At 52.8% G+C, this 26,969-nt stretch overlaps 6 protein-coding genes across 8 annotated transcripts; 3 read left to right on the top strand and 3 right to left on the bottom strand.

Annotated features, from left to right (window-relative positions):
* The first annotated feature begins 652 nt into the window (after positions 1-652).
* LOC128269899 (uncharacterized) lies at positions 653-5,119 on the top strand. Its single transcript, XM_053007303.1, has 4 exons — positions 653-680; positions 1,343-1,516; positions 1,609-1,674; positions 1,743-5,119. The coding sequence occupies exons 1-4, from the start codon at positions 653-655 to the stop codon at positions 5,117-5,119; spliced, it is 3,645 nt and encodes a 1,214-aa protein (XP_052863263.1).
* A 236-nt stretch (positions 5,120-5,355) lies between these two features.
* Positions 5,356-10,114, bottom strand: LOC128272760 (acyl-CoA synthetase short-chain family member 3, mitochondrial). The gene is made up of 8 exons (XM_053010629.1): positions 9,900-10,114; positions 8,918-9,062; positions 8,393-8,537; positions 8,004-8,306; positions 7,546-7,934; positions 6,153-6,449; positions 5,740-6,085; positions 5,356-5,658 (listed from the first exon to the last, which is right to left on the bottom strand). The coding sequence occupies exons 1-8, from the start codon at positions 10,112-10,114 to the stop codon at positions 5,489-5,491; spliced, it is 2,010 nt and encodes a 669-aa protein (XP_052866589.1). The 3' UTR covers positions 5,356-5,488.
* Positions 10,115-11,838: 1,724 nt separating this feature from the next.
* On the top strand, positions 11,839-13,136 carry LOC128273674 (dromyosuppressin). Of its 2 annotated transcripts, none has more exons than XM_053011697.1 (3): positions 11,839-11,972; positions 12,387-12,595; positions 12,669-13,136. In XM_053011697.1, exons 1-3 carry the CDS (start codon positions 11,965-11,967, stop codon positions 12,764-12,766), a joined length of 315 nt encoding a protein of 104 aa, XP_052867657.1. In that variant the 5' UTR covers positions 11,839-11,964; the 3' UTR covers positions 12,767-13,136. The 2 variants fall into 2 exon arrangements, with proteins under 2 accessions (XP_052867657.1, XP_052867658.1); XM_053011698.1 differs by having other exon boundaries at positions 12,387-12,589.
* A 509-nt stretch (positions 13,137-13,645) lies between these two features.
* Positions 13,646-18,437, top strand: LOC128273878 (C2 domain-containing protein 5). The gene is made up of 14 exons (XM_053011939.1): positions 13,646-13,822; positions 13,900-14,015; positions 14,086-14,255; positions 14,320-14,480; positions 14,550-14,734; positions 14,796-15,001; positions 15,068-15,235; positions 15,320-15,488; positions 15,560-15,901; positions 15,983-16,603; positions 16,676-17,061; positions 17,134-17,306; positions 17,369-17,641; positions 17,909-18,437. The coding sequence occupies exons 1-14, from the start codon at positions 13,646-13,648 to the stop codon at positions 17,972-17,974; spliced, it is 3,213 nt and encodes a 1,070-aa protein (XP_052867899.1). The 3' UTR covers positions 17,975-18,437.
* Positions 18,438-18,456: 19 nt separating this feature from the next.
* On the bottom strand, positions 18,457-23,222 carry LOC128273880 (innexin inx1). Of its 2 annotated transcripts, none has more exons than XM_053011941.1 (4): positions 22,611-23,222; positions 19,702-20,192; positions 19,125-19,633; positions 18,457-19,053 (listed from the first exon to the last, which is right to left on the bottom strand). In XM_053011941.1, exons 2-4 carry the CDS (start codon positions 20,056-20,058, stop codon positions 18,816-18,818), a joined length of 1,104 nt encoding a protein of 367 aa, XP_052867901.1. In that variant the 5' UTR covers positions 20,059-20,192; positions 22,611-23,222; the 3' UTR covers positions 18,457-18,815. The 2 variants fall into 2 exon arrangements, with proteins under 2 accessions (XP_052867901.1, XP_052867900.1); XM_053011940.1 differs by lacking the exon at positions 22,611-23,222 and adding an exon at positions 21,931-22,065.
* Positions 23,223-24,604: 1,382 nt separating this feature from the next.
* LOC128272908 (innexin inx7) lies at positions 24,605-26,138 on the bottom strand. The gene is made up of 4 exons (XM_053010793.1): positions 25,980-26,138; positions 25,642-25,916; positions 25,040-25,577; positions 24,605-24,969 (listed from the first exon to the last, which is right to left on the bottom strand). The coding sequence occupies exons 1-4, from the start codon at positions 26,117-26,119 to the stop codon at positions 24,615-24,617; spliced, it is 1,308 nt and encodes a 435-aa protein (XP_052866753.1). The 5' UTR covers positions 26,120-26,138; the 3' UTR covers positions 24,605-24,614.
* Between the last annotated feature and the right edge of the window lie 831 nt (positions 26,139-26,969).

Genomic DNA, 26,969 nt, shown 5'->3' on the forward strand with positions numbered 1-26,969 from the left:
TCATTTTCCCTCCAATAAACGGCCTGCGTTAAAAACGCCGTTTCGCAAGAAATGATGATCGAAAACGATGCACAACGTGGCCCGGTTCGTTTTCAGCAATGCGCCCACCGATAGTCTACCGTGAGTCACCATCCTGCCGCTTTCTTGCGTAGGTGTTGGCCGGAACACGGAGATGTAACTTTTAAACATTCGAGTTACAAGCCACGCTTTGAGGACGAGTGCTCGAAATGAAACTCTCCACAGCAGTGGCACTTGAAACGAAAACATATCGCCCGCGTTTAACACCGTGGGTCGAGTGTTACGCACACGGTTGAGCTGAAGGTCGCACGGCGCTTATGTAGTTTTGCTACACATTTTTGGTAAAACCACTTTCGCAACCTGGGCGCCAGTGTTCTAGCGAACCAGCCGGGGTCAAAAAAGACCCATTCTCAGTGACACTTTTTGTGCTGCAGGCTGGACGAAGCGCAAAACGGCCCGCGAAACGATTGCGCGCCCCACTGCGCGAACCCTACTGAACTCCCGAACGTGCGGCTGTAACCGTGGATGTCATGAAAAAATTCAGTGTTTACTTGTTATCCAGATAGAATTACGGTATTATTGAAAGATAAATTCGTTGTTGGCCATCCGAAAAAACCCCTTCGTTGGCAGCAAAATGGACGCAGATAGCTCGTTCCTGCCGGGTAAGTTTGTTCTGCGCCCGCTACGGCAAGGGTGCGGCACCCCCGGGCGGGAGCTGGCCCATAAATCGGCTGGGTATCTGCAGCAGCTGCTGCTAATAAGAAGCAGAAAAGGGAAGGCAAGAATGGGAGGAGCAAAAACTCTCAATAGCAAATTATGCGTACACGGTGTAAATACGGTCGGGCCGATTCTTCGATTTGTGTGCTTAAAATGGTGCAGTTCGCACCGAACGGTGGCGAACGGGGCATTTTGTGTGGTCGGTAACGCGTACAGAACACCAGCGGTCCCAGCAGCGGCCAGAACGTAGCAAAAATTGATATTAAAAAAAACATATGACTAATCGCACTGTTGGCTTGTGTGCGGAGGGCATCCACGAAATGCACGTATGACGACGGCGGTTCCGGTGTTGTTGAGATTTTTTTTGGTTTTTTTGCTAAATCAAATCTCTGAAAGGCCAAGCTATCACAAAAAATAGACAATGTGTGCGTTGGCCTCATTTGCGTTGGGCAAAAGCCCTGCTAACCTGTGATAAGTTTCCGACGCAGAAGAAGAAGAAAAGAAGTGGGTATGCCGGTGAACAAAGTGGCACTGCGGAATCAATCGCGAAATTCGGATGCATCCCGTCGGAATAGTGTTTATTACCACGTATTTCGTGTGCTTCCAGACAAGCTGGACATGGACCCGGACATGACGGATCGGTTACAGCAGCAGCAGCACCAACAACAACACATCGTGGTATTAGACGAAGGAGCCTCAAGCAGCTATTCCCGAGTGTCGCCTCCCAAAGCGGTCATAGACAGCAGTCCACTGCAGAGCGCCATGGACAAAAACAAAGAATGTAAGAAAACCTGCCCGGCAGTTCGGTCACCGGCCGGCATTGAACTCGATGTTGACGGTTTGTATCCTTTCCGTTCCTTTTTTTCCCGTTAGCACTGAAAGTGAAGCTGCTCGTGAGGCGATCCTTCGATCAGCTTGTGCAGCAAGGAATTATGCCTCGTGAGTATAAAGCCGCCTCGGGGGTTAGTCTGCGCCCTTGTTCACACGACCGTTCCGTTTCCCCATAGCCCTGAAAACATCGCCGGCGATCTACGAGCAGCGACGGCAGCTGGAGCGGGCCAAAACCGGCGATTTGCTCAAAGCGAAAATCAAAAAGCGACCCGATCGGGTGGAGCTCGAGCAGCGACACATACTGGAGCACTGCGACAGCCACATCGATCCGAGTTTGGCCGAAAAACGGCGGATGCTCGAGAAGGCGCTGCTGGTCGATCATCTCAACTCGAAGATATCGCACCGCCCGGGGCCACTGGATTTGATCGGTAAAAACATTCTACACGCCGACGAACCGATCGAGCGGATAGTGAAGGAGGGCCTGGTGGACTACACGTCCACGTTGGATGACGCCTCGGTCCCCACGCCAACCACGGTCGGTGAGGGGGAAGATTCGCTCAGCTCGGAAGGCGAATCGCTGCAGGGTGTGGCCGTTGCCCTGGTAGCCAGCCAACACGAACAGCAGGTTGCGCTGTTACCCCATGCCGCCACAATCCAGCTGCCGGCAGTCGTGGGACCGTCGCCCGCGACACTGCCGGCTACGCAGATTTTAACCGTTCCAACGGATCACTTTATTCAACTCGAACCGGGGATCCCAATCATGGGAAACGATGGTACGCTGCTTGCTACGATCGCCACGCAGCTCGTCACACCGACCACGACGGTGGCCACGGTGGCGGCCGTTCCTTTGGCGGCGCAGGGAGCGAAGGAGAAAAGCCGAGTGCCCGCGGTCGCGTTGCGCTCGATACTGCCAAGTGCCAAGCCTGCCGGTGAAGTCCCACTCACCCTCTCCATGACCGTAGCACCGTCCATTGCGGCCGATTTGAAGCACCACCTCAGTAGTAGTAGCAATGGTGTCAGCAGTAGCACCACCACCGGCGGTTGCTCGGCCGGACCGGGGACCAGCATCGGCATCGGCGGCGGTAAAGATAAATCGTCGAAGAAAAAATGCAAATCCAAGACCATCACCAAGGCGCGGTCAATCAAATTCCACGAGTACAAGGGACCGTCCGGTTCCCACAAAAGCTCCTCCGGTAGCGGCGGCGGCGGCGGCGGTAGCTTGTCGAGCGACAACAACTATCAGCTCATCATGAAGCAGCAGCACCTGCTGGAGTACCTCGAGGAGATGTGCAAGAAGCCGACCGGCATACCGTCACCGTCGTCGTCGTCGTCGAACCGCGACCAAATCGCTACGGATGGCGAGGCGGACACAGCGGGAACCGGCGCCGATTTGACACCGATCGATTCTCCGCTCGGTTCACAAAGTGGAGCAGCGACGCCAGCGCGGAACAAAACGAGCACCGGTGGCACCGGTGGCGCCACGGCTGGCACGGATCTGTCCATGGACGCACTGAACAAGTATAAGGTGTCGCAGTTGAAGAAGTACTGCAAGCAGTACAATCTGCCCGTGTCCGGCACGAAATCCAACCTGATCGAACGGTTGCGAGCGTTTGTGAAAACGGCCGATCTGCCGGGCGGTTTGTTGCACATTGTTTCCCCCACACCGGTGGCGGATACCGGTGGCGAGAGTCTGGAGCTAGAGGACAATCTGTTGGCCGAGCAGCAGAAGCGCATCGCCGAGCTACAGCTACAGCTGAAGCGTAGCCAGGAAGAGCTCGAGCAGTTCCGTTCCATGTGCACCAATCAGTTTGCGGCCCCGGGTGCGCTGGACGCAGGGCCGGTGGTTCCCATTCCGCCACCGCCGCCACCACCACCACCACAGTGCCCGCTAGGGTCGGCGCCGAATCGTCATCATCTAGGCGACGTGCTCGTCGCTCGTTCGCCTTTCTCCATCGCTGCCGACTCCCCGATCGGTGAGGACGGTGGTGGCAGTATTGCTGATTCCACTGGAACCGCTGACCCCGGTCCCGGTCCGGTAGTTTCGAGGGTGCTCGAGGCGGGCTTCTTCCTTGGCGGTCTCTCAACGGCCGATTCCACGACGGTGGATTACGGGCACGAGATGGAGGACATCATGCATGCCGAGCTGACGGCCACCACAGCTGCGCCGACGGTCCCTTCGGCGGCGCACTCAGTCGAGCGCAGCCCAACGCACCATGCGATGCTGGATAAGGTGCTGGGACAGGTGCAGCCAACCATATCGGGCCTAACGATGCCGGATCCGGTGGTGGAGGACCGCGGGCTTGTGGCACCGCAAGTTGGTGGTGTGGTCAGCGTCGTGCCACCGATTGGCGATATGCACGATCTTTCGCTCAGCATGAAATCCGTCAAGTTCGAAGCGCCACCGGATACCGGTGACGACTCCATGCAGCAGGACGCGATCATGCTGAATGACTTCGGCGACATCGATCTGGTGGACTTTCAGATGCACTCACTCGACAGTGACGGACCGTTCCCGATGATAACGAATCACGACCCGATGCCGGTCACTAGCAGCACCACGGAACATCACCATCAGCACATGCAGCATCATCATCATCACCACCACCAGCAGCACGCATCGCCGTCGTCAACGGCAACGCACGGCACACTGAGTCTGTTTGGCGTGCAGAATGATCCGAGTGGCATAAAGTTACTGTCAAACAGTTTTCCCGATCATCTGCACTCCAGCGATGGGCCAGGAGTGGTCGACGTGCTGCAACCGCATCAAACGTACATCAACAACAATGACATCCTCAGTATTGCCGATGATAGCGATGCGTTGGGATTGCTGGAGCAAGACGATCGGCAGATCGGCCTCACGGCACCCACCTCTATGAAACTGTTTCATCAGCATCCTCATCTTCAGCATCAGCATCATCATCATCAACGAGAACAACAACAGCAACTTCATCAGCAACAAAGTGACAGTAACAATAACAGAAACAACAGTTTCGGGGCCAACAGTTCGATAGGCTCGTTCCGGTTTGCACTGCAGCAGCAGCAACCGATAGCAAGCAGTAGTAGTAGCAGCGCAAGCAGCAGTCCGGGTAACTGCTTTAAAAGCCCCGCAGTTCCCGGTCAGCAGCTCACAGCCAACAACGCCAACCTTAGTAAACCTCAGACAACGCTCATCCTCACACCGACCAACCATGACCACCAACACCAGCAGCAACTCCACCCTAATCATCACCCGCATCAGCAGCAGCTGCTCCAGCAGCAGCAATCCCACGATCAGTTGGGCCAAATCAGTGCCGCCAGTGGCAGTAGCAACGGCACACTGATGGGCGAAGACATTGAATCGTTTCAGGACAATGCTATGGATTTTGAGAGTTTACTCACGAACGATGAAGCGGAGGCCGATGGCGTGCTAACCGCCAACACCTGCCACCGGATGATGCTGGACTGTGCGCAGGATAAGCCCATGTTTAGCTTCTTGCCGGAAACCAGTATATTAGACTACTTTAACGAAGATTGTAACGGGCACGATTACGAACTAAAGCATCTGGAGTACTAAACGCGAGCACCCTAACCCGCACGCTGAAAGCGACCAGGAAGAGATAGAAGCAGAGAGAGAAAGAGGGGGCCAACATACACCGCGGGAACAAGCAACATCCGGGAGCTCCGGGAAAAGCGGATACACGGGATCATCGTAGCCGCGAACCCAAGCCGCCCAAGGCACGGTCGCGATTGGCCGCGATGCAAATGCGAACGTGCACGGATGATGGCGGGCGGTTTTCTTCCTTAGGCCTTTACCATGTTTCTTGCTTTATTAGAGTGCTGATAAAATATTAACGGTTTATACTACGGAAGTAAGGAAGCGAACGGAGCGAAAACGGAAAACCTTAAAAAGCGAAACGGAATCAGGAGCGCGCGCGCCGTCGCATCATCTCGCGGTCGTTTGCCGCAGTTCCGGATCGGGAGCGGCCATTGCGTAGCCGAGCTCGCGCAGGGCTCGCGTAACGTCGACAAACACGTGCGGGTCCTCGATCGTGGCCGGGATCGTGATGTGCTTGTTGGCAGCCAAATCGGCCATCGATTTGCGCATCGTTTTGCCTGAAATTTGGGTGAAACAGGAATCGGGAATCTGAGTGTTTGAGGGAGAGAGGGAGAGCCCCGCGCCCGGCGGACACCTACCGGATCTGGTGCGTGGAAGATTTTGTACTTGGGCGGCCAGCTTGAACGCAGCGATCGGTCCGATCACCTCCCGGATGATGTTGATCAGCTCCACGGACATCTTGGCCGGCGGCTTGGCTACGTTCGGTTTCGTCACGTACAGACAGAGCGGTATCTGGCCCTTGGTCGGTTCCGGCACGCCAAACACGGCCGCATCGGCCACGTCCGGGTGTCGCAGGATGGCGTCCTCGAGGCTGGAGGTGGAAATGCGATGACCCGCCACGTTGATCACATCGTCGTCCCGGGCGGTCACAAAGATGTACCCGTTCTCATCCTTGTAACCGGCATCCATCGTATCGTAGTAGCCCTGCAGAACGGGAACGGAAAGGAGGTCAAGCGGTCGGCCGGAAGTGAGGGAACGCAGCGTACGCTACCGGAAACCGTTGGAAGTACGTCTTGCGGAACAGCTCGTCGCTGCGGTACAGAGTCGCCATGTTGCCCGGTGGCAGCGGGAGTTTCACGGCGATGCGCCCCAGTTCGTTCGGTTTCGCCTCGTGACCGTTCTTGTCCAGCACGCAGATATCGTACCCACAGAAGGGCAGCCCGGTCGTGAAGGGTGGCGTCTGCAGGTTCTGCGAAAATCCGACGCACGTGGCCGTGATGGCCGAACCGGTTTCCGTTTGCCACCATTGGTTTAGCACAGGTACTTTGAACGTGTTGCGCATCCATTTCTGCAAAGCAGAACAACGACAGGTTCATCGTGCAAGCCTCGTAATAGGGAACTACCGGCGGCACCGGGCCGCCGGGAATGGACTTTTGGATGAAGAATTAACGTTAAGCGTAAGAAGGACTTGTTTTGTAAGCTTCCTCTATTTAGCGTTAAGACTCTAAGGCCAACTAATATTCGACGCAGGGCGCAACAGGCAGGTATTGAGGAGTTGAGTAAGCACAGTGTAATCCGAATATAGTTTTTATATAGCTAGGACAGTCTTATCAGCTTATCGGAAGTAAATGCCCCTCGAATTGCTCATCACCACTTCACGACATTTTCTTTTTTCCTTAGATCTCAAATTTGTAACCCATAATATTATGTTAACATTATGTCATTAACAATAGCTTGTGATAAATAAATCTTCTACCGACATAAAACGTACTGACTGGGTTTTACTTTTGCCCTTATTTTTGCCCCGCACGAACCAATCAGTGTTTTGTTACGATCGATCAGAATCGAATCGCATCTCGAAAAATGTAGTCATTCACTCTATTCCGGCATTACGTAGGAGTTGTTTATTCAGCAGCTCAGTTCAGCGTCAACAGGCTGCAGCTGGTTGAGCTGAGCAGGTCCCCTGTTGCGGCTATAAATAAAGATCGTTACGCATTCGCCGTTCGCCACGGTGTCTCTCGAAGTGCGTGGGACGGGTATTGGCCGAATGGCCAAGGGGGCGGAAACGAACAAATGCAATCAGAGCAACGAAACGTTTCATTCAGAATCCGAGTTCCTTATCAGAGTTGATTAGAGGAGCTGCCCTTATCGGAACATGATTCCATGGAACATGGACCGCCGTAGCATACGGTGATGATGTTGGGCTGCTTTTTACCGCCCAATTCCCAGTTTAGCATCGCTTTACACCGTTTGTCAATTCCGCGTGTCAACAAACCGGAACTGATAGGCGCCCATCATTGCCACCCAAAGAATTTATCGCCGAAACCCTCAAAGGGAAGCTCACCAGGCACCAGCAGGCTTTAAGCTTCTCCTATAGTAGCGCCCAGCCCAACCTAATGCTTTCATTGACCTGCGGATTGTACTGTAGGATACTGAAAACTTACCATTGTTTCTAGATCGCAGTGCTCTCCGGCGATGAAGATCGTGCGCAGCGATTTAAGGCTATACTTGCGGCTGAAAGTCGCTTCCGGATCGACCCGTCGGATCACGCGAAAGGCCGTCGGCACCGAGAACACGGCACTGACCCGGTGCTGATCGATGATCCGGAAGTACTGTCCCGGATCGGGGGTCCGGTCGGGCTTGCCTTCGTACATGACGCTCGTGGCCCCGTAGAGGAGTGGCCCGTAGCAGATGTACGAATGGCCGACGACCCACCCAAGATCCGACGCGTTCCACCAGACGTCGTCTTGCTGGATTCCGTAGATCGTGTTCATCGTGTACATCAGCGTCACCAGGTGGCCGCCGATCGGTCGCTGAATTCCCTTAGGTTTGTCTGCTCGGTGGAGGAGGCAAGTGGAATGGTTTAAGACACGCTCCCAATGCACGCGAGCACGCGGGCTACCTGTCGTTCCTGAGGTGTAGAGAATGTACAACGGATCGTTGGCATCGACCGGCACACAGTCAACCGGACTGTCCAGGGCACTCTCCCAGCTCACGTCCCACGCGTCGTCCAGCTCCGACATCAGTATGTTCGCGCGACGGTATATGATGTTCTTCCGGGGCTTCCAGCGAGACATGGCCACAGCTTCGTGCAGGATGTCCAAGTAGTAGATAATCTTGTGCGGCTCAACGCCACAGTTGGCCGCAATGATGACCGTTGGTTCGGCGTGCTCTATTCGCGTGCAGAGTTCACTGGCCGCAAAGCCTAGTTCCGTCCCACCAAGGGAAAAAGCAATGTCATGTCTGATTTCCTGGCCCATTGGGTAGTTTTGGTAAAGAAAAATCTCATACCTCCAAACACTACGGAATGCACGGCGCCTAGGCGGGCCGTGGCCAGCATGGCAATGATGACCTCCGGTATCAGGGGCATATAGATAACCACACGGTCGCCCTTCTTAACACCCAACTTCCGGAGGCCGCCGGCCAAACGGGAAACCTGGCAATGAGGTTGGCGTCATTCATGTTGTTAGCTGTTTTCAAACAAATCGAAGCTCATTTCCGAGTGGCCATCAGTTGTGCCTAATCAATTTGCTTGACCAAATGTATTCAAGGTGCATACGACCACAAAATAAATGGAGGCGCCAATCCAAAAACTCCGAACTGGTTCGAACCGACAACGATTCGATGATCGTGCGATTCGATTACGGCAGCCGTGTGATCGTTAAAGTTTGTGCCTTAAGGCAGCAGGATTCCATTCCGGCTGTGATTTCAGTAGATTAGTGCGGGCATTCAAATTTACCATTTCGTTCATCGAAAGCGTATCCGTTGACCACGTGTGCCGTTCGATCTTCAGCGACTAATGATGCAAATATTTACCTTATCAAACAGCTCATTGTACGTCACATGGCGAATGGTGTTCGTCGTGGGGCTGTCGTGAATGAGGGCCACCTTGCTGCCCTTCTTGGCCAGCACATGCCTATCCACCGCGTTGTAGCACGCGTTCAGCTTACCGCCGACATACCTGACGAGGAGTGGAAATGTATGATACGGAAAAGTTTGAAATGCATCTGCCCTTGGCCGCTAGTCCCAGGGGCTAAATGTGTGATGCACGAAAGTCACTCATTGTCACGACCCAAAACGGACCTCATAGTCCTCCGCCCCACAACTAGTTGCGAGGCGTAAGATGAAACATAAATACACCGCGCGCTCACTGACGCTCACAAGCCGCCAGGACCTTCATTGTCTTCATTTTCATATAAAGTGGTAGGCGGCCGGGGCCTAGGATTTGCGTGGTCTGTCTCCGAAGAAGGAGCAAAAAAAAGCAACCTCCAGCGGGCGCTCGTCAACGCTGACACACCACACATTATGCGCAAGCGAGTGCAGAGTTGATGGATATTGATTGCGTTTTGTGGAAAAGTTTATTATCAATGCCTCCCAAAGGAGTCCACGTACCCCGGCGTGGCCATCGTCCATGTGTGTGTCCTCAACCGTGATGGCCCTGTTGTGTGATGTGGCATGATTTATGAATTACATTAAATAGGCCCTGCCTAAGGGAGGTTGTCAAAATTGTGAATGAATCGGAAAAGGGCTGCCAACGCACGTGGTTCGCAATCTAATGCTTTATCTCCATTGTACTGGGCTGGACCACCATTTTATGCAACTTTTCAAATTATTCAGCATTATTTTCTTTCATCCTGCTTTTCCTGGGTTTCATTGCTGCAAGTGTTACACAACTGGCAGACTTTCACTGTTACAGGAGATTCACCAGCCCGTATCCTTTTCTATGGAGAAAGAACTGACAGGACGTCTTCGTCGGCAACTTTTCACCCATTGCGACAGTTTGTCCGCACATAGTTACCACTTTGTGAACGGACTGTTGCTATCGTCCAGCACTTTCTGCCAGGGCTGATCCCAATCGATTAACTGTTCGGCCAAATCGCCCCAAAATGCCTCCGGTTGCTCGATCGACTGGCAGTACGCCTCCATGTACAGTGGGCTCATGACTTCCGAGTAGCTGGAACACTCGGGCGGCACTGCGGAATCACTATTGTTCGACGGAACTGGCTGGTCCATGACGTAACGTACTCGGGCGCTTCTCAAACACTTTCGCTCAAAACTCCAGGCTCCACAGAACGCACTCGCGGCTGGCGCACGGGGGTTGCTCGGGCTGGGAACGGGGACTAAAGTAAGCGTGGCCAACGACTTGGAGAACTCGATCCCGAATGACCACCAAGCCGACGGATTCGGTCGACGGTGCGCGATGGACTGATGTCGAGTGCTGCCCCGGACAGGAACTGACCAACGTTGGACGGGTTCTTTCCCTCTGCCACCCAAAGGAGGCCACCATACGAATACCTTAACTTTGGCAGACCTCCGCACACCGGGGCATTCGGCTCCAGCGGCAGTAGAGTTTCCCCGAAGTCGATTAGCGTAAAGGTAAAGCCACAGTCCCATTAGCTGGCCGTGGCCGATTGTGTTACGGAACCAAGGCCCCCCAAGTCTGTGTGTGCGGTGTGGCCAGAACCACCATGTGGGTTCTGCGTATCCGCGAGGATAATGTATGCCATCACCTTTGCCTTCGTTTGCCTTCGAAAATAAAACAGTACAGGTCCCACAGCCGCGAAAGTCGCGCTTCGCGTTCGCCAGCGCGGCCAGTGTTAAAAAGCTAAGCATTTTCAAACTGCATGCAATTGACTGCCGATCCGGCCGAAAGGTCACCGCGGGACCGCCGGCCTCGAATACCGTGTGCTGGACCCTGCCGATGGGGAGGCCGCTTTACAGCGTTTGCGGGGCATTAAAACTAAATTTCGGATTTTGAGGTGGTTCTAGGTTTTCTCCAGCCAGGATTTGGGGGTTTGCACCCCAGAAATGGTCTTTGGACCACATCGATTGCATGTTGTCGTGAAGTTCGGCGTTCGAAAAGTGGTCACTAACGCGACCCGGTCCGCGTGTGTCCGTGACGGGTATACCACGTGACGAACGCGATCCCGCGGATAATCGGTAAGTGCCGTTGAACTTTGGTGGAATTGGGCTCTTACGGTGGGGTGCGTTTCCTGATTCCCAAACCAATCCCCATTTGGCACCTCCCAGTTCGATGGCGAGCTTTTGTATGTATCGTATGCACTAAGGTAATACTCAGGAATGGGTTCCGTTGCACAATCGTTCCGTTGAGTTAGACAAATTTAAAGAGTTATTCGGTGGCAATATACACGCTCCAGAAGGCAGACGACTTTAGGTGTAATCTTTAAACCCTTGCACCCGCCGTCGGTCTTGGGAACAGGAGAAAGTTTCGTTTTCGTTCATCAACCCGAACCGGAACCGGAGCGTGGGCCGAAGTTGAAGACAAATTGCTGGTCATACCGATGTTCGTGGCTTATTGAATGAATTTTTAAAAATTAATCGCAATCATTCGCAATCGTTGCGCATTCCTCTTGGCGGTGCAGTCAAGCATCGCCGAAGGACCACCGCCCGTATGTCGCGGACGGCCGGCGAGTGATCGCAGCTGCCGCGGTTGGTTACCCAAGGATACTCAGGGGAGCAAATTGCGAGATTCGTATTAGCGACCAGCGGAAGCTCAAGCGGAACAGCCACCAAGGGGAGGAGGTCATCTGTGGAATGTCCAGCACAGGACGACCACCGAGGGCACCAACGGGCCGAGTGTTTTTCTGCGCCGTCGCAGCGCACCGCAGCCGCTGGGTGTCTCGACCGGGGGATATAAATTCCTGCAGCATGGGCCATTTCCGAACGAGTTTGTCTGCAATTTGTCAGCACGTCGGATCGTCGGGTCGGGTTGAACAATCGTGTGTGCTTTCGCAGCTGAATATCTGCGGTTTCTGACAATATCTCAATAGCTCTAGGGAGCTTTACCCATCGATTCAGTCGAGTGTTAGCTTTGTGTATCCAGTAGAGAGTTTTAAGTAGTCATGGCCAGGTAAACGAATGTTCTAGCGTAACAGTATTAGCAGTCGAGTTTTAATTGAATAACAGTTTGCAATCGATTGTCGGTTGCTGAGAAATAATATGGACAAGAGACTAGTACATGGTTGAGAAGCATGGAAATTTGGTTAAGAACTACTATCAGTGTTCGTGGTTCGTCCGTAGATCATCCGATCACCGATTAATCGGTTTCCATGCGAAAGACGTTAGTTCGAACCCTGTCATCAACTTGACTGTAAAATTTAAAGTTGGTGTTTACTAGGGCTCTGTCCATTCTAATAATAATAAAAAACAGTAGTAATGATACTGTCCGTGCTTGCGCAATTAATTAACTCCTAGTTTGAAACGAAGCGTTACTGTCCTGTTGCATCATTTTTAAACATCGTCTCGTTTGTTCCGCTGTTTGCAGCCATCAGTTACCTTCGCTAAAAATCACGTGCGCTGTGCTGTTCCTGTCGTTGGCCTTGGTGGCCGGTGCTACGATGCCACCACTTTGCGAGAACCGCCTGATTGAAGATCTGCCGCCAAAGTTTCGAAAAGTGTGCGCAGCGCTAGAGAATTCGAATCAGTTTGCGGAAGCTCTAAATGCGTACATACGAAAGGAGGCGGCTGGTAATGGTAGGAGATGATTTCTCCCGGAACACTACGACCAAGGGCTCCGATCACATAATGCCCCCGTTTAACATTGCAGCTTTCCTTTACCTGGACGACGATATGCTGGTACCGGGACAGAACGGAAAACGAACCGATGTGGATCACGTGTTTCTAAGGTTTGGCAAAAGGCGCTAGGCTCCTCGCGTTTGAGCGGCCCCTACTCTGGCGACATTCGGCGACAGGACCTTTCACCACGGCGAGACGTGCAAAATGAACGAGCTACATTCTGAAGTCAGTATTATTGAGAATTCATGGAAATCAATGTGTAGTCACTTAAGCAGGGCACAATATGTTCAGTTTCCTTAGGCGTATAGTTTCACGTAACATGAACTGAACTCTCCATTCCCAGACAGCGGCGTGGTATTGATGTAGCCACACCATTAAAGTACAGTATTATACAGAAAAGCCGAGTCAGTGACGCGACACCGTTTCAGGTACTGCTGGAAGCCGCCGCCGGTCATAGCAAGAAGTTCGTGGGGAACAAATAAATGTACGATGTACTGGATGGGTCGAAAAATATATGTTTGAAACATTTTATTGAACGCTATCGATGTGAATTTTATGTAATGTGGCTAAATTTCATACCATCCGAACGTAGCGCTACCGCCTTCAAAGTAACCAAATAAATCAAGGTAAAAACCAATTTCCGAACAAAGTGGGGCATTTTACAACCCTTTTTCCTTCGAGTGGATATTCGCATCCAACATCAAACTGCGCAATTTAACCACAAGACCATGCTGGTTGTTGATCCAACGAAACGAAACGGCTTTTGAATTGCCCGCCGTGCCATTTGACAGCTGTCAATCGGCGCGAGCAAAAGTAATGTCATCTGGGTGGTAAAAAGGAAAACATACACAGAGTGTGTGGTGGCATCGTAACGAAAATGTAAAGTACCTCTTGTTATCAGAAAAGCAGCAGGTCGCCAGTGTTTCGGCAAAATAGTAGTTAATCGCAGTGCACTAGGATTAGTTGTTGGTCGTTGCACAAATGTAGTCATCGCTCCGATCGGAAAAGATGCCGGGAAAAGTGAAGGTAAAGGTCCTCGCGGGCAGAAACTTGCCGGTGATGGACCGCAGCAGCGACACCACCGACGCGTTCGTGGAGATTAAGCTCGGAAACGTGACGTACAAAACGGATGTCTGTAGAAAAACGCTGAACCCGCACTGGAACTCCGAATGGTACACGTTTGAGGTAGCGGACTGAGCTTTGGGGCAGATTGAGTTTTGTTTGCTTCTTACGTACCGACAACCGTTCGTCATTGTCCGTAGGTGGAGGATGCAGAGCTGCAAGACGAGCCAGTGCAGATTCGGCTGATGGATTACGACACCTACACGGCAAACGACGCGATCGGGAAGGTGTACATCAACTTGAGCCCGTTGTTGCAGTAAGTAGCGAAATATTGCGAACGGGCACCGGAAATGAACTTTGCGCTACGTTTTCCCTGCCCCGCACAGCTCGACCAGCAAATCCCGCACGGGCAAGGGTTCAATCATGTCCGGGTGGCTGCCGGTGTACGACACGATTCACGGTGTACGCGGTGAAATCAATGTTATCGTAAAGGTGGACTTGTTTACTGATTTTAACAAATTCCGCCAAAGCTCTTGTGGCGTTTTGTTCTTCCATTGTAAGTGGCAATTGTTACCCTGCACGGGATGACCGTTTAATTGAACATCCATCCATCGCTCTAGCACCCAACATACCGTACGGGTATAGTATAGCAATGTATCACGGATTCGTCGAGGAACTGATGGTCAATGACGATCCGGAGTATCAGTGGATCGATAAAATTCGTACACCGCGTGCATCGAACGAGGCACGTCAGCTAGCATTTATGAAACTATCCGCACAGGTAGGGATGAAGCCTGAGACCAGACTAAGGAACGTTGTCGCTCATTTGCTCATTTGGTTCTGCTTCAAGGTACAACGTAAAATCGGTATAAAAGCCATCGAAATTGGCGCCAATGCTGTGATAGGATACATGCAGTGTTTCGACCTCGAAGGCGACGTCGGGGTAGTTGCACGCGGGATCGGGACGGCCGTCTCGTTGACGAAGATAAATGAATCGTTTTCGCAGCACATCGGCGAAGAGCTGTTGGTGGAAGAGTAAGCTTGCCCCGTGGGTGACCGTGACCACGTTCCTTACTACCACCAGCCCCAATTTCAGGCACAAACTTTCTGGAAACTCGGACTTTGTCGAATTTATTCGACGACCGCCCGGTATCGGTTCGGAGACAAACAACCCCCACGGCACGGGCAATAGTCCCACCAAACTGGGCACACCGACCGTGGCTTGCTTGCTGGCGAAAGAAGGTATCGGTGTGCCGATGTGCCGACGCTCTTCGGATTCAGATCTTAGTATCACCCCCAAAGGTAGACCCGATTCGGGGTTTGAATGTTCTTCCTGCAGCATGAACGGTTTGGTTTCGCTTCCCACAGGTAGCTCATGTCCGCTCGACAAAAGCATCGGCACGGTGCGCAATAGCGCCGGCAACAATGGCAATATCACAAAATCGATCATGCTTATGAACTATGAAATGCTGGAAATGTTGGAATATCCGTTCTTCACCATGACAAAGTACCCGTCGGGAATTATCCGTCACATAGGTACGGGGTCGGACACATTGGCGCAGCATCGACTCAAAACGACAGTTCGTGATTTGATTCAAAACATTCTCTTCGTTTCAACAGGTGCCACCGTAACTGCACGCTCGGTGAAGCTGCTGGAACGTGTACCGAACCAAAACGAGCCCGAAACCCGTGACAGCTGGTGGAGCGAGATCCGAACCGAGGTTCGATCTCACGCACGATCCTTAGGATGTAACGTGATTCTTGGTTACGTGGAACAAACTACAATTGAGTAAGCTGCAGGCCTTTTTTCGTTTGGCGTTAGGCGATTGGCCAGCAAACTGATGGTAACATCTTTCCCAGTGACGACATATGTGTGCTTTCTGCAACGGGGACGGCGGCCGTGATTAACCTTCATTTCGGTTGCGACCACGTGTGGACTGCCGATGCGCCCGGACTGAACGTGTCCGGCGAGGGGCCGGGTGACGGTGCCGGTAAGGAACACATGACCTCCTCGCTTGATAGACAGGACTTTGATCGCGATTACAGCATTTCACGGGAGCATACTCCGAACACCGTCGAAGGAGAGGGCACACTGATGGAAGGACCGTCTGGCATGAGCAACAAATGCTCCATGTGTCACGTACCGTACTCGTTGGGGTCCGTAAACTTCCGTGTCCACGCTGCAAAGTGTTCGATGTGCAAGTAAGTCAAGTAACCCCACCGCCCAGGAAGCTTATTAGTGGCCCGAGAGCTTACGGATCGAATTGTTTCCGACTGCCACAGAAACGGTGTCGTGCCGGATGTATTGATAACGACGATTGAGATTCCCGAGGGAATGCCAATAACGGGGCGCGGCTGTCTGATCCAGGCGCAGTCGTGTCGCATCAAGCGGGACCTGAAAAGTGAAGCGAATGGGAAGGAAATATCGGACGCACTGCCGTTTCTCGAGTACGAGCTGCACAAGCTGCTGGTGAACAAGCTGAAGATCAAGGGAATGAACGCGATCTTCGCGCTGCGAGCAAACATCACGATCGGGGAGCGAACGATCGCACTGGTTGCAACCGGGACCGCCGTCTATCTGACACCACTTCCCAAACCGTTGCTACCGAAGATCGTCGACGGTAGCACGTATCCGGATAGTCGCAAACTGCAAGAACTGCAATCGATGGTTCACGGTATCGTCGAGCGAAACATTCTGATTTACCAGCTGACAACGGTTGGCGACTCCGATGTGGACATTCTGCCACTGTCGGGTGGTGGTGGTCCACCGTCAGGGGCAAGGGAAGAGCGCGACGGCAAGGAGCTGGATTTTGCGTGCATGCAAAAATCGGCCTGCGTGCTAGAGGTGGACGATATTGTCGATTTGGACCTGCAGATGATCGCCAAGGAACCGTTTGCACCGGAGTAAGTTTCGGGGCGGGACTTGAAACGGGGGACGTCCAGAAGTCTAACGCCCCTTCCCGTCTTCTTTTGCAGGGGTTTCTACGTAGTCAATGTACAAACGATGCCCGGTATGGCGGACGTGATGGACAATGTGCGACAGTTTCAAATGTTTACGCAAGTTTGGCGCGCCAAGCAGCTGTTTGTGCAGCAGCACACGACACGCAATTTGAACAAACACTTCCAGGGCTTGCTGCGATTGATCTACTTCAAGCTCCGTTCGATGGTACCGTGCGTGGTGTGTGATCTTCGCTTCAAACTCGATCTGCCAGAGCCGGACGAAATTCAGATCGTCGTCACGGGGATGGCCCTAGCGCTCGGTGATGGGGCGAACAAGTTGAAGCGCAAGTGCAGCACGCTCAACCACCAGCCAGCGGTTGCATCACTTAAGGACAGTTTGGGTTCAACGAGGAGCAACAACGGTAACAACTCCGGAAGGGGCAAGTTTGGGCCAGTTTATAAACTAAAGTGCACCCTATTAATTGCTTCCACAGAGGATGAGATGATGTTCTCGTTGGACGAAGATTCGATGGACACTTCGGGACCTCCGCCGGGCCCACCATCCATGACCCCGATACCGGTTTCGGTAAAGTCTCTGAAACCTGCTCGCAGCTCGAAATCCTCCACCCCGTCGCATCACGCCAAAGTGGGACGTTCGGGGAAAATGGTACGTTATAGAATGATTGTGGAAAGCCGCACCGCATCTCACTGTGGCCCTTTCACTGGCAGGTACCCTTGAAGGATGGCTACGGCGTGGACATAACACCACTGAGCTACGTTCCCGGCGGCAAGGTGGAAAAGTATCTTGGCAATTTGAACTTTTTCTTCATTCGCGAGTGTACGTCGATCCGGGAGACGGGCGGCATTTGCGGATTCGTCCACAGTTTCATCTCGGAAGTGCTATCGATCGTTCGATCGCACGTCACTTCGCTGGGCGGGAATGCAATGATTGCATTCTATCTCAACGATCTTACGCTGCAGGACAATGTGCACAAGAATCAGGTAGGTGATCTTTTCATACTGGCCGTGTTGCTATTCGTTTGTGTTTACTGATTCCGTGTTGTCGTCTCTGTGGCCTCTGTTTCGGTGGGGAATGTTTTGAATGTTTTTTTTTCTGTCAAATTTATTTCGTTGACTTCATTTCACTCGTAATATCATTTTGCGGACAAATTAGTCACGATCAGGCATTCCCTGTGCGCCCAAAACCCGTCCCCGTTTCTCTAAATTGCCATCTGATTCGCCATTCGTTCATTTCTCTATATATTCCAGGGCCAGTGTCTGATCAGCGTTGGGGGTGACGTAGTTTTCGCTTCGTTCCACAAGGACGAAAAGTGATAGGAGATGAGCGATGTGAATGGGCCAAACTAACGCAACAGGAACTAACAATCCGACTAACACGTTCACGCTAAGCACCATGATCGCACTTTCTTCCAGTAGATACCACGCCAAGGGACGGCGGCAAATAGTAGTAACGATCGTTTTAGCACATTGATAAAATGAAATGCTAATGAATGAAAGATTGCGTTTCGATTGCGGTTTGCGTGCTGAAGTGTTTTTCTGTTTTATTTCGACATTCGTTAACCATCTCTCCGATTGGTTTCAAATCCAATTTTCACATTTCTTCGCTTCGATTGTCTACCGTTTTGTCTGTCTTTTGTGATTAATCACTTTTCGTTTCGTTTCTACTCTAACGATCTTCTACATTGTCGTCCTGTCGTGTGGCTGAAGGATCTTTTAGTAACGTTGTGCGCTCCGCTGTGTGCGTTGCCGTTTGCTTCCTTTTTCTAACAGTCCCCCCAATGACGACACCCCCCAAGGCGGTTGGGTGGCGTCGTTCTAATACACGATATTGTCTCCCTTATAGCTTTGCCATGGGCGATGAAAAGTCGTTCCTTACAATTTAGTCGCCGTTAAATCGAGTATAAATATGAAGGTATAAAATAAAAGTTATCAGAAACAACAGTAGCAGTAGCGATTCGACTTTTGCGCGAAACACTACATCGGAATGTCCGGATCCAATTTTAAACGACCTCTGCCCCATAGGAATGCGTTTGTTTCGTGCCACGCAGGGAAACCTGTTTTTCGCCCAATTGTCGATTCCGCTCCGTGTGTGTGTGTTTGTGTGTGTGCGGCAGCATATTAGTGGCCACGTTCACGTGGGGTGCTTCCAGAGCGTTCAGTGCATGCGCTTCTCCTCACTTTCGCTCGGCTCATTTAGCTTTATCCGTTTGGACAGTTCCGTGACAATGTCTCTGTAGATGAGCGGATCGAGATTGGTGGCCAGCATGTACACGATCCACCAGTCGCCGAGGTCCATGTTGTCCGAGATTGTTTTCGCAACATCGCGCGGCACCATCCGGTTCCGGGCGTTCAGTAACCGGGCCCTCACCGAGGGCACGAAAATGATGATCGCCCTGTGTTTTGGGTGAGATAAAAGCGGTGGTTTAGTAATTGCTAGCGATGGCCTCACCGATTGATTGATTACCTGTAGATAATGAGTCCCGCGAGAAGAGTGGCCAGTATGATGTACCAAAACCAGATGAAAATGTACGTTTTCTCGTTGACGATATTCAGCGGCAGTATGCACATGGCGTCGTGTTTCTGGATCGATCCGGTCGGGCCGTACTTGTAGAAGTTACACTTTGTGACGCGCGGAAACACGTACACCATCGGGTCGGCCCTTTGCTCCTGCGGTTGGTCCGAGTACTGGAGCACATCCCAGCCGTACGAAAGGAACTCTCCGTTGAAGAACTGATTCATTAGCCACAGCTGGACGACGATGTTGATGAAGCACAGCGCCTCGCAGACCCAGTACCGTACGACGTAGATCTTGTGGTGCTTCAGGTGGCCGAGCAGATAGTCGAGCAGGACCTGCTTTTTGGCACACTTTTCCTGCTCCTTGCACGCGCCAATGTTCAGCCCCATCACGATCATGCGCATCAGTCCACCCTCGACGGCGTCCCAGATGAACTTCGGCGTGTAGCACGCAATTGCCTGGTGGGAAGCCGGAAACCGTAAATTAGAACCTTTCCTTCGCCATCACCCGCCCTTCGTGGACATACTTGGAAGAACAGCACAAAGCACACCCATTGGTAGTAGGTGTAATATTTTTTCGCATCCTCATCGTCAAAGTCGTTCGCTATACCGGGATGGGCCACTTCCCGCCCGACCTGCCGCCGGAACGCATCCGGCATCGTGAACGTGCTGGAGATCCAGCAGAACGTGTTGACGACATGGGACGGCACGCCGCCGACGATGCAGCTGATCGGATTGCCCACATACTGGGTGGCCGTGATCATAAGACTGCACGCGAGCAGCAGGGCCGTGGTGAACGTGTTGTGCAACCGGAACACGATGTTGTCCGTCTGGATGTCCTGCCACTTGAAGTACTGCTTCAGGCCCCCCAGCAACTTGAACATGATGGTGCCGAGTGTGTGTCGTTTATCGTCGTTTTATCACGTTTAAATCGTTCTCGCACTGACGCTGAATGCTTTCATCTGTTCCGTTTCTCAGAGCACCATCTCGGGGTCTCGCGTATCGCACACTGGGCACACTGAAATGTGAAGCAAAGAAAGGAACGGAATTAATCTCAACACGACACGACGACGATCGATGCAGCCGATAACCTTCGAACTGGTGCCGTCGATCGTTTAACGCTTCTCAACTCTGTTTATGTTTGCTACCGTGCACGAACTGCGCATTCTCCCCCAAGGGTCCCCTCTCTATCACTGGGACCCCTCCATTTGGCCCTTAGATTGATTTGCACTGACGGAATTCTCGGGAAGCCTTCTGTTTAGTTTATGATAAAGTAACATTAAGACGCTGCCCCGTCGGTAATTTGCATTTCGCTTAGCAAAGCAACACAGCCTCCGGACGCCGGGCCATTGTGCGCCGAGGAGAAAATTAAGACATTCAATTGGGCGAGCACCACACACGGAGCAGCGAGGTGGTCGCCGATCGTTTCGGTCGTCAGCAATTTCTCGTGTGCTCACGACAGCGTCCCGAACCCACCCCCGGAACACGGCGCACGGGCGGAGGTCTCCTTTGAGTGTAAACAGTCGTTACGTGTTGGACACAAGACGGAGTTTATGAGCACTGACGTCGTTTAGAATTCAGGAAGCGCGGCTCGAAACGCGACGGAGCGCCCTTATCGCGTGCCGCTACGAATTAGTACCGACGTGGCAAGTGCTGCGTCTGCGAAAGCTGCGCGATGGGCACTTGTGTAAACACAACGGAGCCACCGCGGTGTTGAGACCTCCTCGAAGTGAGGATGTGATGTTCGGTTCCGGCAAGTGTGCCTCAAACAGGGTGGGCTTTTGTGTATGGAAAAGGGGACCATCTTTTCCCGTTTCTATTTTAAATTGGAATTTTATGTCCCTTAAAGTCACCACTAGACGGTCGGACACTAAACTCTCACAGCCGATGGATCACGTAGGGAACTCATGATGCACCGTGACAAAGTGCGCGGCGATCGTGCGCGTGCGGCGATCGTCTAGCGTGTTATCTGGGTTAAGACAGTGCACGCGGGTAAGCTGCTTTTGCTTTGGCCGGGTTTTGTGGGCAGTGAGTGCTCAAATGTGTGTGTGTGTTAATTGGTTCCGCCCGCGGAGGGCTGAACTTTGTCGTCCTACACACATGGTAGAGGAAGCCCAGCAGCCGCAGGACAGGGCGGCCGCCACAGAATACCCTTTCCGTGCGATCGTTCAAAATTCTAACCGCACGATCATCAGCGAAGAGGCACGGACAACGAGAGACCGAGAGAGGAGACAGAGCGACGGAGAGTGAGATAGTGAGAAAAATGTTTGTGGGGAAGGGACCACGAAGTCGTGTTGGGACACTAGACACGTGCACGGGACAGAGACAGGGGGTGCGCGAACGGGCGAAAGAATGAAACGGAATCCAATTCCTTCCAATCAAAAATTCCAATTCCATTAAGGCCGGGTCGCGGCCGTGCCGCGCGCCGAGGCCGGCCATCCGTCGCGTTCCCTGGCCGGGGCCGGCTTCTGAAAGCACTCCCGTCGCCGCCGCCCAGCAGTGGACCTGGCGGGCGATTTTAATATGCGAGAGACGCTCAAGCTGCTGCCGCTGCGCGGGTCCCTCCGATAGCCAGCGGCGACAGTTCCTCGACAGATGATGGCGGATTGCGTGGCGTCTGACCACGTTTCGTCGACTAGTTTCCCCTTCTGTGTGTCGGCTGGCAAGACACGGGCCACTGCTGCTGAGGTCAGTGGTCTTTTCGGCCTACGGAATGTTTGGTTTGGTCGGGTTCGTGAACCACCGATCGGACAGACCTGCAACAGAACGCCGCAACGACCAGCTTCTGGCACCGCTGGACCGATCGTACCAATGATCACCACTTGAAAACCACTGTCCACAGCTAAACATGCGCACAATGGGTCCAACGGAACCGTCACTGTCCCCGTGAGAGGCCACACGCTATTTGCGATCTCCATCAGTCATGGCCCCGATTGAAATGGCCACAACACGCGCGATGGTCACGGTGCGCGTAACAGGGGTTAATAAAAATGACACTTGTCGGTCGGTCGGTCGGTCGCTGGGTCGGTCGGTGGGCTGCCGCCGTGGTCGGCTGCGTTCTCTGGCGTAATCTCCGGCCGCATTGACGACGACGCCATTGTTCGTGCTCATCTTCTTTACGCCCACCACCCACCACTCCTGGTGTTCTGGCGCGCACGCAAGATGAGGCGGTGGTGATGCTGCGGCCCGCGCCTTCCCAATCCCCTGGCAATCCGGCCCCCATTTGGAACCACACACACACACAGTGGTCGTGGTTCGCACACACAATTATCTGTGGACTTTTCGGTCCTTTTTCGAGGGCCCCGAAGATTCCGCTTCGGCCGTAACGTTCTTGAGCGCCCCGAGTTGGGGTCGCGCGCACGACGGAGGGATAGTGAGAGAAAGAAATAAGAAAATTGGGGCCAATTTCCAGCTTCACCGCGCAACACCAACTTACATATAGGCCGTTGCCGCTGCCGCTGCTGCTGCTGCTGCCGTTACGTCTCCGTGGCGCTGTTGCTTTCCCTTTGGCCCACCTCGTTGACCCCGAACAAACTCCGGCGCTGTGCTGGAAGCTCCTTTTAATGCCACACACACACAGCCGCACAAACATACGGTTTCGTTTCGTTCTCACTCGTGATCGCTCCTTCGATTATATTCAAAAACTTGGCACTTACAGCAAAATATTATGTCAACCTTGGGTCAACATTAAGGCACGGTTCAATCTCCCCGTATTTTGCGCCACCCCCCGCCTCCTAATAATGGCCGTTTGCGAAGAACCTATTACTTGTTGACCCGCTCATTAGTGATTCCACTGGGACCGCCGCCGCGCCGAGTGCGTCGCGAAATAATGTCAACGCAACAGACAGACGGAGCTCGGACACCCGAATCGATTTCGGTCACCCTTTCCGCCTCACGGCTATGGCCTGTTGACAAACCATAAACCAAAACAACTGGCACGCGGTGGCGGGCGCTTATCACAAACAATCGAACCAACGCGGGCGATAGGCGAAAAATCAAACGAAAATAAACAATACCAGCAACAAAACGGAACCGCGAACGCACGAACCTCCGATCCGTTCCGAAAAAAAAAGTGGTCTGCACGGAGGAGCGCAAAAAGGGTACACACAGCATAGCTGGCCGTAATCATCATCATCGTCGTCATCATTTCTCTCTCGCGCTTGCTGCTCACTCATTCGCTTCACTCTCCGCGTTTCTAGGGTTGCGGCGTTTCGGTTTCTCGCTCTCGCACCTTATCCGTCGTGATGGTGCGCTCTCGCTTGCACCTGTGAGAGCGGCGACGCTTCTCACCACATCGGCCAGCCACTCTCTCTTTTACGGGAGATTTGTAATCCATTCCCATACAAAAAAGAAGCGAGTTTGTCGTATATGTCCCGCTACACTGGTGATCGACGCGATGATGATGCTGCCATGGAAACCTCGAAGGACCTTCGGATGCTGTACTTCTTCTTACTTGGCTTCTCCGGTGACCTAGTCTCGTTTTGGACACGCTTTACAGTGACCGCCAAAATCACCGTCAACGATCACGCGCGCGCGATAATGTTTTGCAAAATATTTCGTTCTGCATCATTAGCTGCTTTTTTTGTTGTGATCTGCGATCACACCGTTCGCAACAACTTTCGGGGCAACACAAGTGCGGGGTGCGCTTCGCAGATGCCAAGAAAAACACCGCCAGCAATTATTGCTGTTCCGTGACTGCCGGTGCTGTCCGACGACGATGGGCACGGGCCGTGCGCCTAATCACACAACCCATTTGCCGGTCCCAGGCCGCCCCCACCAGTAAGGAGAGTGACAATGGAATACGAACCAACGTCGCGGGCCGACTGACCAGCCGGTGGCCGGTGGTGGGTGGGAAGGCTCATTATGTTTGGGTTACCGAACTGGCTTGGATTGTTTCTACAACGCTCGGGTATTGGTGGGAACATTTCGAACAATCGTCGAACGTCGCGAACGATACGCCGTTCTCCGGGCGGCGCTCCGGATGTACGAACGTTTGAAAATCAATTTGCCACAACCCCTGGAACAGGGCGACACTGTGGTGACTGTTTAACGAATCGCGCTCAACTCACCTGCAAATATGGCCACCGGGTGTGTCGCGTTGACATCGCTATGGCACGCTTCCGACTCGACTCGACCGCCGTCTGCCGTCGCTGCGCGCTCGCGTTGGCAGTTCCAATAAGCACTACTCACGAGCACTTACAACGAATGGGTTATGCGTCATCTTCGACATTCTTCTTCCAACAACCTGCACCGTCGATCTTGACCCTCACGCGGCACCTCACACTGCGAAGCGCGGCATGGTGGGGCGTTCGTTTTTAACTTATAGATGTTTGAATATTTACACAATTGGTACTGTTGAAATTCGAAAAGTATAATTTATTTTTGGGGTTGAAAAGTCATGTGCTCGACTTTTCCACTGATCGCTTCCAGATCTTGTTCGCTAGGCTTTCTTGTGTTCCACCTCATATCGGAACCGGGTGTCCTTTGTCGGCGTCCGACGGTTTAGCAGATCGTCCTCATCGAAAGCCCCGTCAACCGTATCGATACTCAACGCCTTACCGTGCTCCTCGAGCGGATCGCTGTTCACCGAACTCATGCTCGTCGCCGGGTGCTGCAGATCGTCAACGATTCCTCGTAGAACTTTGCGGAACAGGTGGCCGTCCATGTTTTTGGCCAGGTAGTACAGGAACAGCCATTCGCTGAACTTCAACCGGTACGTAACGATCTCCACGTCCTGCGGATTCAGTCTCCCGGGGCTGGCCAGCGACAGTATAGCCGCGGTCAGCTTGGTCCATCTGTAACGCCGCAAAACACCGCAACATGAAATACAACCGATCGCAGACCGGTGCTGGATTTCGCACAAACCTGTTGTGCAGCACCAAGGTGACCAATCGCCAGACGATCGCCAGCACGGAGATCGTCAATAGCGCCACGTACCAGAACCAGAGAAAGGTGAAAATTTTCTCATTGATCACATTGAGCGCCATCACACACAGGGCGTCGTGTTTCTGGATCGATCCCGTCGGACCGTACTTGTAGAAGTGGCACTTGGTTACCTTCGGAAACACCGTATCCAGCACGTCCATCGTGCCGGTGAAATCATCCGCCAGGAACCGGGGTCCCAGGTCCCAGAACTGGCGTCCCAGGAAGAGGTGCGTGAACACCATTTGTAGCACGCAATTGGCCAGGTTCAGCAACTCGCAAAAGCAGTGAATCCTCGCCCAATCCGTGTGCGCTTGGATGTGCTTAAAAAACTCATTCTTTACGGCGGTTAGTTTCGCGTCAACGTTATCCCGCGACAGGAGCGTGTACTTCGGGCCGATCGTGATGTTGTCTTTGGCCGCATAGTGCTCACTGAGTTTGGCCATGTGCAATCCCTCCATCAGCTTCTTCAGTCGTCCACCTGTGTAGCGAGTTACGCGGTTCGGAGTGGTGCCGTGGAACCGACCATATAGTAGCCCTCTTACCTTCATTCATGCGCCATATCTTGTGCGGTGCGTAGAACGTAAGCGCCTGCAGGAACAGAACAAACGGTACCCACTGATAGTAAGCGTGCCGTTTCGTCGGATCTTCGCTGTACATGGGACCGACTCCCGGATGGGGCAGGTTGCCTTGCTGGAGCAGCGTCTCATTGTAGTGCCGGATCACGGTGAACGTGGTGGTGAAGAAGCAGAACGTGTTGATGACATGCTCCGGTATGGATCCGCCCGTGATACACCGGATGTGCTCTCCGATGTACTGTCTGTCGGGGTGATGAAACTTCGTAACCTTGTTGCCTTACTATCGCCCTCCGTCGTCCCCGTACCTGGAGGTGACGAGCAGGGTGCACACCAGCAGTATGATGAACGTGGCACGGTAGTGGCACTTGAACGCCAAATTGTCGATCGTCACAAACTTGTACTTAAACTTAAAGTGTGGCGATAGTACGGAAAACGTATTCAACATTCTGACCCCGGGGCCGTCGTCAAATATCTTCTATGCTGTGGCTACGATTCACTTCTGTGGCTGACTCAAGCGACCGCCTGGGCAGGGCAGCAAAACCCTGTGGGCACTTGTGGCGATAATATTTTTGAATCAACGTGCGATAACGTTATCGTTATTACCTAGCACCTAGCCCACACACAATGTCACAATGACGAGGACCGCTGAGGGCAAGAAGGTGAAACAAAAACGCCCTACACGCCTTCTGTTCTACATTTGGATTGCGCGGCCCCGCGCACATCGGGAAGTTGGCCAACTTGGGCCTCGAATTGCTCTCGATCGAGCTGGAGATGGGAAGGTGATCGATAGGCGCCCACTTTACTCTGCTGACACTTCTGGGTCAACCGGTTTCAGTCCGTTGCAATTTCATTTTTTTGTCGTTTCCGTCTGTGTGTTTAACCTTTACGTTTAATATTATCATAAAGTTGACAGTTTAATACTATCCACGGTGAATCATGCTTATGACCCTAGACATACCAGCGGGTCTTGTGGCGTAATCTGGGCATTTGTTTATCTTAACCAATATTTGCTCTCCGTCGTCATCCTTATTGCATCCGCCCGTGCTCCATACGCGCCGTGGACGGACTCAGAATTCACTTTCTCAGACTTTACACCACTCGCCAATCAGCTGTTGGTGTCCTCGTCCTCGTGTCATGCGCCGTACGACTCGACCGCTCCAGTCGGGGCGAGGGCACGTGAAGGATTCCACAGGACCCGTGTTTGACAGCGCCCTCGGTGGACGTGTGTCTCAGTTTTGGTGGTGCAGAAAATGTAGTGAACGTTCTCCATTTTCCAATCAATTTCTACGCACTCC

The sequence above is a fragment of the Anopheles cruzii genome, chromosome 3 (assembly GCF_943734635.1).
Source record: "Anopheles cruzii chromosome 3, idAnoCruzAS_RS32_06, whole genome shotgun sequence".
NCBI lineage: Eukaryota > Metazoa > Arthropoda > Insecta > Diptera > Culicidae > Anopheles > Anopheles cruzii.

Bases quoted from the DNA above. Each gene is read 5' to 3' on its own strand.
- LOC128269899 (XM_053007303.1), top strand. From the start codon at position 653: ATGGACGCAGATAGCTCGTTCCTGCCGG. The intron at 681-1,342 runs GTAAGTTTGTTC...GTGTGCTTCCAG, and splicing joins AGATAGCTCGTTCCTGCCGG to ACAAGCTGGACATGGACCCG. The intron at 1,675-1,742 runs GTGAGTATAAAG...GTTTCCCCATAG, and splicing joins GCAGCAAGGAATTATGCCTC to CCCTGAAAACATCGCCGGCG.
- LOC128272760 (XM_053010629.1), bottom strand. From the start codon at position 10,114: ATGGACCAGCCAGTTCCGTCGAACAATAGTGATTCCGCAGTGCCGCCC. The intron at 8,538-8,917 runs GTAAATATTTGC...CCTCATTGCCAG, and splicing joins ACAATGAGCTGTTTGATAAG to GTTTCCCGTTTGGCCGGCGG. The intron at 6,450-7,545 runs GTAAGTTTTCAG...TCTGCTTTGCAG, and splicing joins ACTGCGATCTAGAAACAATG to AAATGGATGCGCAACACGTT.
- LOC128273674 (XM_053011697.1), top strand. The intron at 12,596-12,668 runs GTAGGAGATGAT...TTAACATTGCAG, and splicing joins AAAGGAGGCGGCTGGTAATG to CTTTCCTTTACCTGGACGAC.
- LOC128273878 (XM_053011939.1), top strand. From the start codon at position 13,646: ATGCCGGGAAAAGTGAAGGTAAAGGTCCTCGCGGGCAGAAACTTGCCG. The intron at 17,307-17,368 runs GTACGTTATAGA...TTTCACTGGCAG, and splicing joins TGGGACGTTCGGGGAAAATG to GTACCCTTGAAGGATGGCTA. The intron at 17,642-17,908 runs GTAGGTGATCTT...TATATATTCCAG, and splicing joins ACAATGTGCACAAGAATCAG to GGCCAGTGTCTGATCAGCGT.
- LOC128273880 (XM_053011941.1), bottom strand. From the start codon at position 20,058: ATGTTCAAGTTGCTGGGGGGCCTGAAGCAGTACTTCAAGTGGCAGGAC. The intron at 19,634-19,701 runs GTATGTCCACGA...GCTTCCCACCAG, and splicing joins GCTTTGTGCTGTTCTTCCAA to GCAATTGCGTGCTACACGCC. The intron at 19,054-19,124 runs GTAATCAATCAA...CCCAAAACACAG, and splicing joins GCGGGACTCATTATCTACAG to GGCGATCATCATTTTCGTGC.
- LOC128272908 (XM_053010793.1), bottom strand. From the start codon at position 26,119: ATGTTGAATACGTTTTCCGTACTATCGCCACACTTTAAGTTTAAGTAC. The intron at 25,578-25,641 runs GTAAGAGGGCTA...CTCGCTACACAG, and splicing joins GATATGGCGCATGAATGAAG to GTGGACGACTGAAGAAGCTG. The intron at 24,970-25,039 runs GTTTGTGCGAAA...GCGGCGTTACAG, and splicing joins ACCTTGGTGCTGCACAACAG to ATGGACCAAGCTGACCGCGG.